Raw genomic sequence first — 17,326 nt, 5'->3', positions numbered from 1 at the left:
GGAGGATCGCCGGAGCCCGGCGGGTCGAGGCTGCGGTGGCCGGGAGCGGCCACCGCACTCCGGTCGGGGCCACAGAGTGAGACCCCAACTCACACACACACGCAAAGAAATGTACTTATCTGGGGGTATCTGAGCTTCTTGTATCTAGAGGTCTAATCTCGTTCTAGACTTGGGAAGTTTTATGTATCCTTTCATCAAGTTGGTTTTCTAACACTTTCACTTTCTCTTCCTCTTCTAGGACACCAAAAACTCAAGTATTTTGTCACTTTGTAATGTACCATATGTCACAAAAGCTTTGGTGGTTCTTTTTTGTCCTTTGTCTTTTATTTTTGTGGGGCTAGTTATTTCAAAAGACCTGTCTTTGAGTTCTGATATTCTTCTTTCTGCTTGATCTAGTCTATTGTTGAAGCTTTAGACTGTAGCATGTATTTCATTCAATGAATTCTTCGGTTCCAGAATTTATGTTTGGCTGTTTTTTATGATGTCTCTCTTTCGTGACTTTCTCATTTATATCTTGAATTGTTTTTCTGTTTTCTTCATACTGTTTTCCGGTAGTCTCTTATATCTCACTGAGTTTCTTCAATATCAATATTTTGAATTCTTTTTCTGGAATTTCAGGAAGTTTTCAAATTGTAATCTAATGCTGGAGAATTACTGCATTCCTTTGGAGATGTCACATTTCCTTGCTCATTCATGTTTCTTGTGTCCTTACATTGATATCTGCTCATTGGGTCAACAGTTGCTTCTTCCAGTTTTTTGGATTTGCTTTTGTAGGGGAGCGCCTTTTCCTCAAGATGTATCTATAGTGTTGGTTGGGCAGGATGTTTTGTCTTTGATTATGGGGGTATACAGTAGCATAGTGTCCATATAATTTCTTCTACTGTAAAGAGCATCAGTGGTGTTTGTGATTTCCTCAGCGATTTAGCATGCAGTTGTTAGGGGAGACTGTGGGGAAGGTTTTCAAGGAACTAGGACCCTAAGTGGGCCAGTCTCCAGGCCCCAGTGATGTCAGCAGTGGACTTAGCATGTCTGTCCTTGGGCTCCAGGACAGCAAAAGCATGTCTGTCCTTGGGCTCCAGGACAGCAAATGCCAGCACGTCCAGGCAAGCTGATTCTCTGGCCTCTAGGTGACTTTCTTGGATGCTGGGAATGGCAGTGGTGGGTCAGGCTGGCAGGCAGTTTCTTGGCTCCTGAGCAGTGGGAAAGGTGGGCTAGCAGTGGTGGAATGGGCTGGGCGATCCCCAGGCCCTGACAGGAATACTTAGCTCAGGTGCCAACAGTGGTGGACTGGACTGGGCGATCCCTAGGCCCTGAAAGGTAGGCTTGGGTACTGGGGGACTGGAACCAGGCAAGCTGAATCCGTCCTCGCGCCCCCTGGTGGTGCGTACCGGCACTGGCTGTGGTATTCAGGGGCGTGGCAATCCCCGGGCTGCCCAAGGAATGCTCAGGCGGTGGCCGCAGCAGCTGCGCGGCAGCCTTGGGAATGGCAGGGTTGCTTTGGGAGGAGGGGGGAGACAGAGATAGGGAAGCAGCTGGGGGGTGGTGGTGGTATGATTCGCCCACACTTCTGCCCCATTAACAGCAGCAGCTGTGTGTGGTCAATGGTGCTGGGGGGCGGGGGAGGGAGTGGAGATGCAGGGGCTATTCGGCAGCAGGGGCGGAGGCTGTCTGGTAGCGGCTGGGTTGTCAAAATGGCCCATTGCTGTAGCTGCTTAGGGCTGGGGGTTTGTGGGACTCAGTGTGAGCTCCGTCTCTGGAGTAATGCCGCTCCAGGTAGTTCCAGGTAATCTCCAGGTAGTTCACTAATATAGTCCCAGGCCCGCGAGGGTAAAGCGGCTCTGGTAGCTAGGAGGCCGGAGTCCACACTGGGAATATAGAGCGCTGGGGGTCTCTCACTTACCATTTCCCCACAATGGAAGGTCTCCAGGTTGACAGCTGATCTAGGCCAAACAGGCAGCTTTGAGTCCCCTTCCTTCTGTCACTTCTCTATTCAATCCCACTGTTCTCTTTTAGATGATCTACTCAAAGTGTGATTATTGGTTCACTATTTTGTTTTTTCTTTGTGGAAGGCATGAGTGCCAGATGCATCTAGTCAGCCACCCTGAAGTCCTGCCTCTCTTAACAATTGGTAGATTTTTAAAAATTCTTCTTTTGGCATATACATGTGGGGAATATCAGTGAGTTTACCGTGCAGTTTGTAATTGATTCTGATGGTTTTGGGCGGCATTTGCCAAAGTGGTTATCAAATGGATTCCCTGGTATGGGAGACTGAAATGTTTGTTTAGATAACCAAAATAATTAGACTGTGACTGTCTTAGCTCAGTTGCCATAACAAAATATCACAGACTCAAACAATAAATATTTATTTCTCACAGTTCTGGAGACTGGGAAGTTCAAGATCAAGGTGCTAGCAGATTCAGTGTCTGGTGAGGGCTCTCTGGCTTGCAGACAGTTGCCTTCTTGCTTGTATTCACACATGACAGAGATAGAACATTCTGGTTTCTTCCTCTTCTTGTAAGGGCACTAACTGCATCATGGGGGCCTCATTCTTATGATCTTATCTAAACCAAATTACCTCTGAGGCCAAAACTCCTAAGATCATCTCATTAGGGACTAGATCTTCTACATGTGAATTTGAGGGGAACACAAACATTCAGTTCATAAGACTGACCAAACATTATTATTGTTTTTGATTGTTTGTTTGAGTCAGTGTCTCACTCTGTTGCCCAGACTGGAGTGTAGTGGCACACTCACAGCCACTGCAACCTCAACCTGCTGGGCTCAGGTGATCCTTCCACTTCAGCCTTCCAAGCAGCTGGGATCACAGGCTCATGTCACCACTCCTGGCTAATTTTTTGATTTATTGTAGAGACAAGGTCTCACCAATTTGCCCAGGTTGGATCCCTGGGCTTAGGTAATCCTCTCACCTCCAATTATTATTGTTTTAATCCAAATCAGGGAATGCCATCATGGTGGAATTATGAAGAACTGTTGAACTGATCCTGCAGGTACAGTTTGGACATTCTGCAGAGTCACTGCCTAACCTGTACTGTAGAGTGTGTTTGAAAGCAGCTGACCTCTCTATTCATACAGCACCTTTCACCTTGGGAAGGACTTTCATATAAATAATCTAATGTGATAGGTTTTCGTAGCCTAAACTTACATGATATTTTCTTCAATGGGTCCCTCCCGAAAGGCAGGCAGCATTACACCATGACAGGAAGAAGACCTTCTGCTTGTCTTACCGTGACCACTAGGCACCAGGTGAGGGAAAGTTTTTCAAATAGTCACTCAGCTAGTAGTCCTTTCCCAGCCTGGAATGAGCCACAGGTGGGTTTTCAACATGCTCTGAGGTACAAATAGAGTAATGTTGCTTATCGTTTGATAGCAGGGAAAGCTCTACGGGTGTATTTGAATAAATAAATTTAAATATTGGTGCAGTTTCCTAGTCCCTAAGAACTGCCCTTGAGTATTTTACTTTATAGATGAGCTATGATTCATATTTTATTAGAATTCAGGAGGAGTTCTGTCCGATAATCTCAGAAGCAAACTGAGTTCTGTGCAGAACATGAGACTTTACACTGAAATCTGATCACTCCAATTTCAAATTTCTTTTTGGCAAGGCGCAGTGGCTCATGCCTGGTAATTCCAGCACTTTGGGAGGCTGAGGCGAGTGAATTGCTTGAGCCTGGAAGTTCAAGACCAGCCTGGGCAACATAGCAAGACCTTGTTTCTACAAAAAAGTTTTTAAATGAGCTGAGTGCAGTGTTGCATGCCTGTAGGTCCAGCTACATGGGAGGTTGAGGAAGGGGGATTACCTGAGCCTAGGAGACTGAGGCTTGCATGAGCTATAATCGGGCCATTGCACTTCAGCCTGGATGACAGAGTGAGCCCCCGACTCAAAAAGCAAACAAAAAATCAAATAATTCTTTTCCATTGATAGGTAACATGTTATTAAAAATTAAGACACAGGCTGGGTGTAATGGCTCATACTTACAATCCCAGTACTTTGGGAGACCAAGATGGAAGGATTGTTTGAGCCCAGGAGTTTGATACCTGCCTAGGCAACATAGAGAGACTGCATCTCTACCAAAAAAAAATCAAAAAATTACCCAGGCGTGGTGGCACCCAAGTGTAGTCTCAGTTACTCAGAAGGCTGAGGTGGGAGGATCTCTTGAGTCCAGAAGTTTGAGGCATAGAACTGTGTAATCATGCCACTGGACTTCAGTCTGGGCAACAGAGTAAGACCCCAACTCAGAGACAGGGAGAAGGGAGGCGGGAATTTAGGACACAGAGTACATTTCTTTATATCTGAAAGTGTTTCATGGCATGTACATACATAGCTTTCAGGAAGTGTGAATTTAAATTTATTCAGACATCTTATTAAAGTATTATGATACCCTATAGGAGATGTCCTGGAATATCGCATAACCTGGCTCAGGAAGTAACCCTTGATATGAAAAAGCCTCCTAATGCCCTTTGCTTAAACGTGTCTAAAATGCCTGGCCAATGCTAAACTGCCTGTCTTTTGTGCAAGATTTGTATCTGGGCTCTGATTCCATGTTCAATATACTACCAGCTTGAGCTCCATTTATGTTAAATCAATGTACTGTGTCACATAACTGGAAGGCCAAGTGTAGTGGATCAAGTTTATCACTGAATCTAGGGTAAATTCAAAAATCATTGAAAACATAACATACTAGCTTTGTCTCCATGGCAATCTCAATTTTGCATCTGTTCCCACAGGTACTTATGAGGCATCAGGACACTCAGGAGACCTATCCTGGGCAAACGAAGGACCAAGTGAAGGGATTATTCTGAGCACATTTGATGCAGTGACCACAGAAACATCAATTGCAAATACAAATTCTACCAGCGCTGTTGAGGACGGAAATCATTTAGAGTTTATATTAATGGTGTTGATCCCATTGATTTTATTGGTCCTCATACTTTTATCAGTGCTATTCTTTGTAACATACTGTAAAAGAAAAAGAATGAAACAAGGTAAATACTTGGTGTATTCCCATTTTCAGACAATTGCTTCATGTGTTAATGAACAATCAATCAAACAAAATACTTTTTGCTTCTATACAGAGCCTTCTAGCCAAGGATCTCAGAGTGCTTTACAGACATGTGAGTATTCCCCTAACACTCCACTTGGGGATGGGGTCGGAGAAGGAGCTGAGATGTTTTAAAATTAAGCAACAAGAACTACATAATGCAGTAAGTGATAAAGGATACATTTCAATGATGTTTTTCAGAGGCTATTAAGCATGTTCCTTTCTTTTTTTAAGAAAGTTTTCAGCCTAAATTGAAGTTTTAAACACAGGCATACCTTGCTTTGTGACACTTTACTTTATTGTGCTTCACTGATACTGCATTTTTTTTTAACAAATTGAAGTTTTGTGACAATGCTAAATCGATCAAGTCTATTAGTACCATTGTTTTCAATGTCTCTGTTTTCATTGTCTCTGTTTTACATTTTGGTTAATTCTCACACTATTTCAAACTTTTTCGTTATTTTTATATCTGTGATGGTGATCTGTGATCAGCAATCTTTGATTACTGTAATTAATACAATAATTATTATTGTAATTGTTTTGAGATGCCACGAACCAACAGAAAACTTAACCGGTAAACGTTGTGTGTATTCTGACTGCTCCACTGATCAGTCTCTCTCCTTCTCCTTGGCCTCCCTATTCCATGGACACAAACATATTGAAATGAAGCCAGTTAATAACCCTGCAATGGCCTCTAGGTGTTCGAGTGAGAAGTGTAATATGCCTCTCACTTTACATCAAAAACTAGAAATGACTAAGCTTAGTGAGGAAAGCACTTTCAACAGAAAGCCAGGAGAGGCTGAAAGCTAGACTTCTGGTGTCCCACAGAACAATTAGCCAAGTTGTAAATGTAAATGAAAAGTTCTTAAAGAAAATGAAAAGTGCTATTCCAGTGAACACACAATAAGGAAGCGAAACAACCTTAGTGCTGAGTTAGAGAAAGCTTGAGTTGTCTGGGTAGGAGATACAACCAGCCTCAACAATCTCTTATGCCAAAGCCTAAGCCAGAGTAAGGTGCTAACTCTGCTCAATTCTTTGTTTACAAAAATTACTTTATTTTAGATGAAAGTGGTACATGTGCATGTTTGTTACATAAGTATATCACATGATGGTGAAGCTGTCTATTGAGTTTGTCACCCAGATGGTGGGCATAGTACCAGTGTGTGGCATTTCAACCCTTACCCTCCTCCTCCCCCCCCTTTAGGAATCCCCACTGTCTGTTGTTCCATCCTTTGCCTGTGTGTATTCAGTGTTTGATTTCCACTTAGAAGTGAGAATATGCAGTATTCAGTTTATTGTTTCTGTGATAATTCACTTAGAATGATGGCCTCAGGAATAGGACATCAGTTTGTTCTTTTTATAGCTGCATAGTATTCCATTGTGTATATTCTCACATTTTCTTTATCCAGTCCACTGCTGATGGCCGCCTAGGTTGGTTTCATGTTTTTGCTATTGTGAATAGTGCTGCAATAAATGTATCTGTGCAGACATCTGTTGGTAGGATTATTTATGCTCTTTTAAGTATATAGGCAGTAGGGGATTGCTGGGTTGAGTGGTAAATAGCTTTTTAGTTCTTTGAGAAATCTCCAGACTTCTTTCCACAGGGCCTGCACTAACTTACACTCCTTTTTCCTCTGCAACCTTGCCAATATCTGTTGTTTTTTGACTTTTTAATAATAGTCATTCTGACAGTTGTAAGATGATATCTCCTGTGGTTTTGATTTGCATTTCTCTGATAATTACTGATATTGAGCATTTTTTTCATATGTTTGTTGGCCAGGTCTTCCTTTGAGAGGTGTCTGTTCTGGCTAAACATATGCAGAAGAATGAAGCTGAACCCCTTTGCCCACTTTTTTTTTTTTTTTTTTGAGTCAGAATCTCACTCTGTTGCCCAGGCTAGAGTGCAGTGGCATGCTCACAGCGACCGCAGCATCAACCTGCTGGGTGAGACTTCTTCCCCAGCCTTCCAAGTAGACAGAACTACAGGCATGCACTACCACACCCAGCTGATTTTTTGTTTGTTTGTTTGTTTTGTTGTAGAGACAAAGTCTCACCATGTTGCCCAGGCTGATCTTGAACCCACGGGCTCAGGCAATCTTCTCGCCTTGGCCTCCTAAAGTGTTGGGATTACAGGCTTGAGCCACCGCACCTGGCCCTTTGACCACTTCTTAATGGGGTTAATGTTTTTTGGGTTTCTTCCCCCCATCAATTCTTTTGAGTTCCTTATAGATTGTGGATATAGTCCTCTATCAAATGCCTACCTTGCAAATATTTTCTCCCATTCTGTTGGTTGTCTATTTATTCTGTTGATGGTTTCTTTTGCTGTGCAAAAGCTCTTTAGTTTGATTAAGTCCTACTTGTCAATTTTAGTTTTTGCTGCCTTTGCTTTTGAAGTCTTGGTCATGAATTAATTGCCTAGACTGATGTCCAAAAAAAATGTGTCCTAGACTTTCTTCTGGGATTTTTATCTGAGGTCTTATATTCAAGTCATTATTCATCTTGAGTTAATTTTTATGTGTGGTTAGAGTAAGAGGTCCAACTTCATTCTTCTGCATATGTTTAGCCAGTTTTCCCAGAGTCATTGGCAAAATAGGATGCCCTTTCCCCAGAAACTGTTTGTTGTCAGTTTTGTAAAAGATAAGATGGTTGTAAGATAGTGGTTTTATTTCTGGGTTTTCAATTCTGTTTTATTGGTCTATGCATCTATTTTTGTACCAGTACCATTCTGTTCTGATTACTGTAGCCTTGTAGTAAAGTTTAAAGTCTGGCAATGTGATGCCTCCAACTTTGCTCTTTTTGCTTAGGATTGCTTTGGCTATTCGTGCTCTTTTTTGCTTCTATAAGAATTTAGGCATTGTTTTTTCTAGATCTGTGAAAAAATGATTCTGTTAATTTGACAGAGATTGCATTAAATCTATGGAGTGTGCTAGGCATTTTGGGCATTTAAACAATATTGATTTTTCCAATCCATGAGCATAGGATGTTTTTCCATTTGTTTGTGTCAGCTTTGATTTCTTCAGGTACTGTCTTTAAGTTCTTGTTGTAGAGATTTTTCACCTCTTTGGTTAAATGTATTCCAAGGTATTTTGTTTTTTCTGTGTCTATAGTAAATGAGATTGTGTTCTTGATTTGGTTCTCAGCTTGAGTGTTGTTGGTATATAGAAATGTGACTGATTTTTGAACACTGATTTTGTATCCTGAGACTTTACTGAAATAGTTTATGAATGCTAAAAGTCTTTTGGTGGAATCTTTAGGGTTTTCTCGAAATAGAATCATACCATCTGCAAAGAGAGCTAATTTAGTTTCCTCTATTCCTATTTGGAAACCTTTTGCTTCTTTTTCTGGGTAGGACTTCCAGTATGTTTAATAGAAGTGGTCTAACTCTCTTCAATTCTATGAAGACTGAGAGAAAGGGGAAGAAAAATTGAAAGCAGTTCATGAGGTTTAAAGAAAGAAACTCTCTATAACATAAAAGTGCAAGGGAAAGCAGCAAATGCTAATGTAGAAGCTGCAGCAAGATAACTGGAAGATCTAGATGATCCTTGATGAAGATGGCTACACTAAACAACCGGTTTTCTTTCTTTCTTTTTTTTAGAGTCACTAAAAGCAAGTTATTTATTTTATTCATTCAGTTAATTCATTTATCTGTTATTGAAGTATAACAAACCTATAGGATATTTCACATAGTTTAGAAATACAGCACAATGCAAATTTTAAAGTGTAAACACCTAGCAACAGATTTTCAATGTAGAAAAAATGGTCTTTTATTGGAAGAAGATTCCATCTAGGACTTTCATAGCTGGAGAGGAAAAGTCAATGCTTCACTTCAAATCTTCAAAGAAAGGGCTGACCCCTTGTTAGGGGCTAACACAACTGGTGACTTCAAGTTAAAGTCAGTGCTTTTTTTACCATTCTGGAAATCCGAGGATCCTTAAGAATTAGGCTAAACATACTGTGCTGTGCTCTATAAATGGAACAAACAAGTCTAGATGACGGCACGTCTGTTTATAATATGGGTTGCTGAATATTTTAAGTCCACTGTTGAGAACTGCTGCTCAGAATAAAAGATGGCTTTCAATGTGCCTAGTCACGCATGAGCTCTGATGAAGATGTACAAGGAAATTCATGATGCTTTCATGCCTGCTATTTCAGTATCCATTCTGCAGCTCATAAGTCAAGGAGTCATTTTGACTTTCAAGTCTTATTATTTAAGAAATACATTTTGTAAGACTGTAGCTGTGGTAGAAAGTGATACCTCTGAAGGATCTGAGCAAATTAAACTGAAAACCTTCTGGGAAGGATTCGCCATTCTAGATGCCATTAATAATATGTGTAATTCATGAGAGAAGGTTAAAACAGCATTAACAGGAATTTGGAAGAAGTTGATTCCACCCCTAATGGATGCCTCTGAGGAGCTCAAGACTTCAGTGAGGAAAATAACTACAGAAGTGGTAGAAATAGCAAGAGAAGCCTGACAATGTAACCAAATTGCTGAAATCTCATGATAAACTCTGAATGGCTGAGTTGTTGTTTCTTACACATGAGCAAAGAAAGTCATTTCTTGAGATGGAATCTACTCCTGGTGAACATGCTGTGAACATTGTTAAAATGACAAGAAAGAACTTAGAATATGACATAAACGTAGTTGATGTAGCAGCAGCAGGGTTTGAGAAGGTTGCCTCCAATTTTGAAAGAAGTTTTACTGTGAATAAAATGCTATCAAACATGTAGTATCACATGCTACAGAGAATCTTTTATGAAAGGAAGAGTCAATCAATGTGGCACACTTCCTTGTGGTCTTATTTCGGAAATTGCCACAGCTACCCATCTTTCAGCAACACGTTTCCTGATCCGTCAGCAGCCCTGACCATCGAGGCAACACCCACCATCAGCAAAAAGAACAGGTCTCGCTGAAGGCTCAAATGACCTTGAACATTTTTTTAGCAATAAAGTATTTCTTTAAAAAAATTTTTTTTATTTTAGATATGTGGGGTACAGTTCAGGGTTAGGTATACAAATGTTCATTGTGCAGGCACCCTTGTTGATGAGGTGTGCACCCTCCCACCCCAGGCAGTTTCCCACTACTGCCAATCCCTTTCTTGTAGTATTACGATAGTTGTTCAAGGTTCGCTTATGAGTGAGAATATGTGATACTCAGTTCTTTGTTTCTGTGATAGATCACTCGGTATTATAGCCTCTAAGTCCATCCAAGTTGCTGTGAAGTTCTTAATTTTGTCCTTCTTTATGGCTGTGTAATATTCCATCGTGTATATGTACCATATTTTTTATCCATTCCTCTTTTAATTGGCAGCATGGTTCCGTGTTTTTGCTATTATGAACAACGCCTCAATAAACATGCATTTACAAATATCTTTTTCACAGAGTGATTTGAGTTCCTTCGGGTATATTCTCAGTAGGGGCTTGCGGGTTGTATGGAAGGTTGATTTTTAGATCTTTTAGGAATCACCACACTGTTTTCCACAGAAGCTGTACTAGTTTACACTCCCACCAACAGTATAGAAGTGTTCCTGCAATAAAGTATTTCTAATTCAAGTATATACATTATCTTTTTAGACATAATGTTGCTGCACACTTAATAGACTATAGTATAGGGAAAACATAACTTTTATGTGCACGGGGAAATAAAAATATTAATGTGACTTGCTTTGTTGAGATATTCACTTTACTGAGGTGATCTGGAACTGAATCTGCATATCTCTGGGCAAATACCTCAAGTACCGCGGCCATGTTTGTATGAATCCGGATGAGGGCCCTGGGCAATCTTGGCCAATAAGTCAGTGTGGCATTTCCCATCACTGGGGAAACAGGCTAGTGATGCAGTGGGTCAGATTCAAGTTGGATGGGAAAGCTGGAGACCTTGGGGTCATCTTCACAAGATCCATCAATCTATATTTCCATTACAGATCTTATTTTTCTCCCATATCACACATCCCAACTTGATCTTAAAAAGGCCTGGGTGAAGCATCGTTCTTGTTCCTATTGAAGCTATGCTAACTTTTAATATGTATGTATTTATTTATTTGGATACAGGGTCTTGCTCTGTTCCCCAGGCTGGAGTGAAGTCCTATGATCATGACTCACTGCAACATTGAACTCCTGGGCTCAGGTGATCCTTCCACCTCAGTCTCGTGAATAGCTGGGACTACAGGCACATACCAACACACACACCTAATTTTTTGTTTTTTTTTAGAGAGAGGGTCTTACTATGTTGTCCAGGGTTGGATGCTAACTTTTATAATGAAATTCCTCAACTATCTAAAGATTACTAATATCAATCTTAAACCAATCTGATTTTTAAAAAATTGTCTAGGCTAGAGATATACTCTGGGAGTATTCAGTTCTGATTCCAGCAGCATCAAATGCTAGGCTTTGGGGTAGCCCAGGGTCCAAAGCAGACTTGGGCACTTTGGTTTGTACTGGTAAAAATCACTTCAATTGGGTTTTGAAGTTGTAGCCTTTAAAAGTCGTTCACAAATTACTCAGGGTTAAGAACTTCTCTACTAAGATACACAGTCATCCATGTATACAAAACTCACTGCAGGTCCCTCACACCCACTAACAGGGTGCCTCTGGCTTTGAGATCATGCCCGTGGCCTGCATGCCTCATTCACTGTCCCGGTGCCAGAGGATCCTTCCGTGGCCAGCAGATGAAGCAGTTGGGAGGGGGAGGAGGAAGCCCCAAAGTGTGTTTCCTTTCATAGTGAAGGCTGACACAACAGATTCCACAGAGGTAAGAAATACACATTTCCCCACCGTTTGCAATTCCAGAGTGACCTAATAGCAGTGGTCATAGGAAGGCTTTTTTGTAAGCTAAAGGAAAAGCAGAAGCAAACAGAGCTGCCTGAAATCCATTTTATTTCCTTTCTTTAACTCAGGGAAAGTGAGAATTTCCTGCCCCAAAGCACAGACTCAGTCAGCCCTACCTGATGGAGTCAAGTCAAGGGGTGAGGGAAGGTTGGCGGTATCCACCATGTGGTCACGCCCTTGGCTCTAAGTTCAGAAATCAATTTTTCTTTTTAATTTAATTTTATTTTAAAGATGTGGGGTACAATTCAGGATTAAGTATACAAGTAGATATCGTTCGGGTAAAGTTTGAGCCTCCCTTTGGTCCCCACTTTGCCTGGTTTGAGATCGGGTACCCTTATTGATGGTGTGTCACCGCCCCCCCAAAATTTATTTTTCATTGAATTTTACTGTGAAGATCTTGCAGTAGTTCAGTATGGCTCGGCTTTCGGGATGCCTCCATGCTTGGCTGATACTGTGTCTTCGGTCTGGAATTTCCTTCTTGACTGCCTGGCAAGCTGCCACCCGCATTCTTTAGGGCCCAGTTGTAAAGTCGTTAGGGAGCCTTGGATAATCCATCCCCAGGCAAAATTAGTCACCACCTCTTTCACGTTCTCAGAACACTTGGTTCACACTTACTGTTTGCAGTATGTACATCATCACAAGCTGGTGACTTGGGTGTTTTTTGTTGTTTGTTTTGTTTTTTGGTCTCTCCTACCGGGTCATGTTCTCTTCAAGGTCCAAAGGAACCAAAAACTTGTCTCGTTCATCTTGTTGAACGGTGTCGCATTGAGGTTGAGTGTCCAGGCTTTGGAACCACACATGCTGCTTGGTTGAACCTTGCACCTCCTAGTTCTATGACTTCTCTGATTCGGTGTCCTCATCTGTAAAATGGGCAAATTCAATGCCTATCTCATAGAGCTGTGAGAATTAAACAGATTCATATAGAAAAAAACAGTACAGGTCATGTTCCAAGTGCTAAGTAGGCACTCGCTTATTATTGTTCCTTTATATAACAGTGTCTAGTCCAACACATTAGCTGCTCAATACATGTTTGTTGAATCAATGAGTTAATGAAAGAACATTAGAATGTTTTTTATTTTATTTATTTATTTTTTGAGTTGGAGTCTCACTCTGTCACCCAGGCTAGGGTGCAGTGGCACCATCATGGCTCACCATAGCTTCAGCCTCCTGGGCTCAGGTGATCCTTCCACCTCAGCCTCCTGAGTAGCTGGGACTATAGGTGCATACCTCCCCACGCAGCAAATTTTTTGATCTTTTGTAGAGATGAAGTCTTGCTATGTTGCCCAGGCTGGTCTCGAACTCCTGGGTTCAGACAGTCCTTTCATATCAGCCTCTCAAAGTGCTAGGATGATAGGTGTGAGCCACCACACCCAGTCTACTATAATGTTTTATTATTTGTTTATTTGTTTGTTTATTTATCTTGAGTTGGAGTCTCACTCCATCACCCAGGCTGGAGTGCAGTGGCACATTCACGGCCACCCCAGTGTCAACCTGCTGGGCTCCGGCGATCCTTCTGCTGCAGCCTTCCAAGTAGCTGGAACTACAGGTGCACGCTACCATGTCTGGCTAATTTTTTTATTTATTGTAGAGACGAGGAGGTCTCACAAGTTGCCCTGGCTGGTCTCAAACCCACAGGCTCAGGCAATCCACTCACCTCAACCTCCCAAAGTGCCGGGATTACTGGCTGTGCCACTGAGCCCAGCCTACTAGAATGTTTTAAAGAACATCTATTCTCAGAGGCAAAAACATTTGCACATTTTCCATACTACACATTGACACATTATTTTTAGTTTAAATATTCATCACTTTAAGAAGCACAACCTAGAAAGCTTAGGATTTCAAAACAATTGCTCATCACAAAAGTTTTTCATAAAGAGATCTTTATTTGAATTTACTAGCCACTCCTTTAATATAGACACAAGCATTAACTGATGAATAGTTGAATATCTCTCTTCAGACGAACTGAATGCGAAAAATTTAGTAAAAGCCGGGTGCAGTGACTCACGCCTATAATCCCAGCCCTTTGGGAAGCCGAGGTGGGAGAATTCCTTGAGCCCAGGAGTTCTAAAACAGCTTGGAAAACATAGCAAGACCTTGTCGCTACAAAAAATACAAAAATTAGCCAGGTGTGGTGGTGCACATCTGTAGTCCCAGCTACTTGGGAGGCTGAAGCAGAAGGATCACTTGAGCCCAGAAGGTCCAGGCTGCTGTGAGCTGGTTTTACACCACTGCACTCCATCCTGGGCAAGAGAGTGAGATCTTGTTTAAAAACAAAACAAAAGATTAATAAAAGAAGAATATTTAAATAAATACAATATGATTTGAATATTATTTTTTTCCAGGAAAATAAAACTGTTCTAGTTGGTCAGACCAACATTTTGCATGGAAGGTTCCTGAAGGAATGTTTTGGGAGAGGGCACAGATATCTGCGCACATGCTGCCCCTTCCAAAACTTAGGATTAAATGTTCCATTTCTTCCCCCGCATGGAGGGAGCCTGATCTATTATTCTACACCAGGAAATAGTCTTTAAATTTGACCACTAGGGAGGACTTGGCCAACACTTCTATTTATTTATGATTTATTTATTTATTTACTTGTTTACTTAGAGTCGGAGTCTCACTCCGTCGCCCAGGCTGGAGTGCAGTGGCACACTCACAGCCACCCCAGGGTCGACCTGCTGGGCTCCGTTGATCCTTCTGCCTCGGCCTTCCAAGTAGCCGGAACGACAGGCGCGCGCCACCCCGCCCGGCTACTTTTTGGTTTATCACAGAGACGAGGTCTCACCAAGTTGCCGGGACTGGTCTCGAACTGGACTGGCTCAGGCCATCCACTCGCGTTGGCCTCCCGAAGTACTGGCATTACAGGCTTGAGCCACCGCGCCCAGCCGGCCAACACTTCTTCTAGAAGGAAGGCTTCAGCTTCATCTGGTTGGAAAGTGCCTTTCCTCCTGGGGCCTGGCCATTTCGTGTCCCAGAAAATGGACACGTTGTGCAGTAACCTCACGCGCTGCTAGATTCGTCCCGGACCTGCGGGCATTCCATTGGCGGAGTCTCGACGTGCTGGGTCTCTCGGAAAAAGCTGCGGGGTGGGGGGGGGGGAACAGCCGGCTGCAAACCTCCACCGCCAACCGGCTCTGCCTCCCTGAGGCCCGGCTCGCTCAGTCAATCCCCAGGAAAGAAGCTCGCCCTCTCTGGCTCGCTGCTCGGCACGGAGACGCGAGGAGCCAGCCAGAGGCTCTTGTCCTCCCCGGGCCCCACCCGACGGTCCCGCCACCAAATGCCCAGGGAGAGGGTCCGGGCGTGGGGTATGGGGGGGCTAAGTGGGTGCAATGTGGGCGCTGAAGGGGGTGGAACTTCCGGGGGGGACGGAAGGGAAGATGGAGGGGGCTGCGCGGACCTGACCTCCTGGCTGCGCAGGGAGTGGGCGGCTGTCAGTAACGAGAGGCCGGCCAGGTGGAGGGTGCGGGCAGGACCCGACTGCCGAGGACGCGTAATTGGTCTCCCTCTGGGTTGAGTGCTCGGCTCTTTGTGCGCGGGGCCCAGATGTTTTCCCGTTGCCATGGCGGCTGGGGCCGGGGTAATGACCGCGGAGCGGGAAGATGAGGCCACAGAGGTTTTTTTTGCTTTTTTAAAATTTTTTTTTTAATGCGGATGACAGGAGCTTCCCGTTGGGTACATCTGGAGCACTTTCCTAATGGGTTTTTAAACTTTTCCATCATCTGCATGCGGGCTAGCTTTGGCTCAGCTCACCCCAAGGCCTGCGGGGGAACCCAGATTATAGAGATAAATCCAAACCCACAGCAGTGGGGCTGTGAAGCCACTTGCTGTTCGAGACACTAGTGGGGGTTAGGGAGCAGGGAAAAGATGCGACAAAACGGGGGGGGTCCTTTATGGGTCACCTGGAGCGACGCTGAATCGTGTAGGGGCTTTATAGTAAAATCCCTTAAGAAAATAGCCTGTGCATTTTAGATCTTTAAAAAATGTGTATAGGGCAACCCCTTCAGGTCCCCTCCCACTGTGGGAGCTTTTCTGTCCTCTTAGTACATCCTGCTTTCTCACTTAAAAAAAAAATGTATATATATACAATATAAGATGGGCCTGGAGCAGTGGCTTGCATTCATAATCCCAGCAGTTTGGGAGGCTGAGGCAAGAGGATTGCTTGAACCCGGGAGTTTGAGACCTGCCTGGGCGACATAGTAAGACCCCATCTCTACATTTGAAAATTTAAAAATTAGCTAGGCATGGTGGTGAGTGCCTGTAGTCCCAGCTACTAAGGAAGGCTGAGAGGAAGGATTGCCTGAGCCCGGGAGGTAGAGGCTATGATCATACCACTGCACTCCAGCTTGGGCGACAGAGTGAGAACCCAACTCAAACAACAACAGATATTATCCTTTTCCCCATCTGAGTGTCCTAGGAGTCCAGCATCTGTGGGGTTTTGGACTCCCCCAGAGAGGGCAAGAGGACACAGCCTGCAGCCCCTCCACGGCAGGCGGTGAGGACATGCGCCTTACATCTGCGCCCAGCTTTCCTGGATTAGCCATGCCATTCAAGCTTGCCAGCCCACAGGAAATTGCAGCAGCTCATGGCTGCCAGGAGCTCGGTGCCAGGTGCTTGCTGGTTATGTGGCCTCGCTGGGGACCTGCATTTCTACAGGCCACATAAAAGGAGGCCTCTGATTGCTGAGGATCAGGAGTCTCTGACTATTTGGGAAACCTCTAAAAGGGGTTGATTTTCTATCATTTTCACATCCTGAAAGGCGTCATGGGCCTCTGCCACCCACACACGTGACATCATTGCCGCCCATCTCTGGGTGTGGGGGTCCTCCTGCCAAGTGAAACAGGGCTCCAGCTGGGGCACTGGGCTCTGCTTCTCACCACGCATTTATCTGGAGTCTGATCTGCATTACAGCCACTCAGTAAACTGTCCCTGACTCTCACCTCAATCAACAGCCACAAAAGGCAGACTTGAGGGGAGTTTCACTATTATAAAAGTTGTTATAAAAGTTGTTATAAAAGTTGTATGGACCACCAGAACTAACCCAACCTTTGTGTTTACTCCCCTTCAGATGAACTGGGAAGTGAAAACGTGAAAGTGTAAGTGTTCCCACTGCTTCCCAGCCAGCCGGGTGTGGGCCACAGCTAGGGAGAGGGGATTAGTGTCATCCTCACGGGTTGTCCTGCTCCTGGGTGGGTGATGACCCCTGGCGCCCTGAGGGGGATGCCCACTCCCTGCCCAGCGATCCCAATGAGGAGATCCTGGGATTGACTTTTTGTCATTGTCCTCTGTTCAGAAAAGATTCTCCTTCACTGCCACTAATTCCAAGTGCATAGTAGTTGAAGTATTCTGACCCTGGTGTATTTATTCTAATTAAAAGTTGTATTAGCCGGGCTCGGTGGCTCAGCCTGTAATCCCGCACCTTTGGGAGGCCGAGGTGAGTG

The 17,326-nt window shown here is 43.6% G+C and overlaps 1 protein-coding gene across 1 annotated transcript in view; it reads left to right on the top strand.

The window, feature by feature from the left end:
- Positions 1–17,326, top strand: part of TMEM154 (transmembrane protein 154) — a 62,482-nt gene that overhangs the window by 29,123 nt on the left and 16,033 nt on the right. Inside the window, exons 2-4 of the mRNA XM_021713443.1 lie at positions 4,747–5,004; positions 5,095–5,133; positions 16,954–16,981. Coding sequence (XP_021569118.1) covers positions 4,747–5,004; positions 5,095–5,133; positions 16,954–16,981 — 325 coding nt within the window. The remainder of the gene's footprint in view (positions 1–4,746; positions 5,005–5,094; positions 5,134–16,953; positions 16,982–17,326) is intronic.

This window comes from Carlito syrichta, unplaced genomic scaffold (assembly GCF_000164805.1).
Source record: "Carlito syrichta isolate Samal-C Ts95f unplaced genomic scaffold, Tarsius_syrichta-2.0.1 Scaffold304553, whole genome shotgun sequence".
Taxonomy (NCBI): Eukaryota; Metazoa; Chordata; class Mammalia; order Primates; family Tarsiidae; genus Carlito; species Carlito syrichta.
The sequence above is the reverse complement of the archived record's forward strand: the minus strand, read 5'-3'. Positions and strand labels throughout refer to the sequence as shown.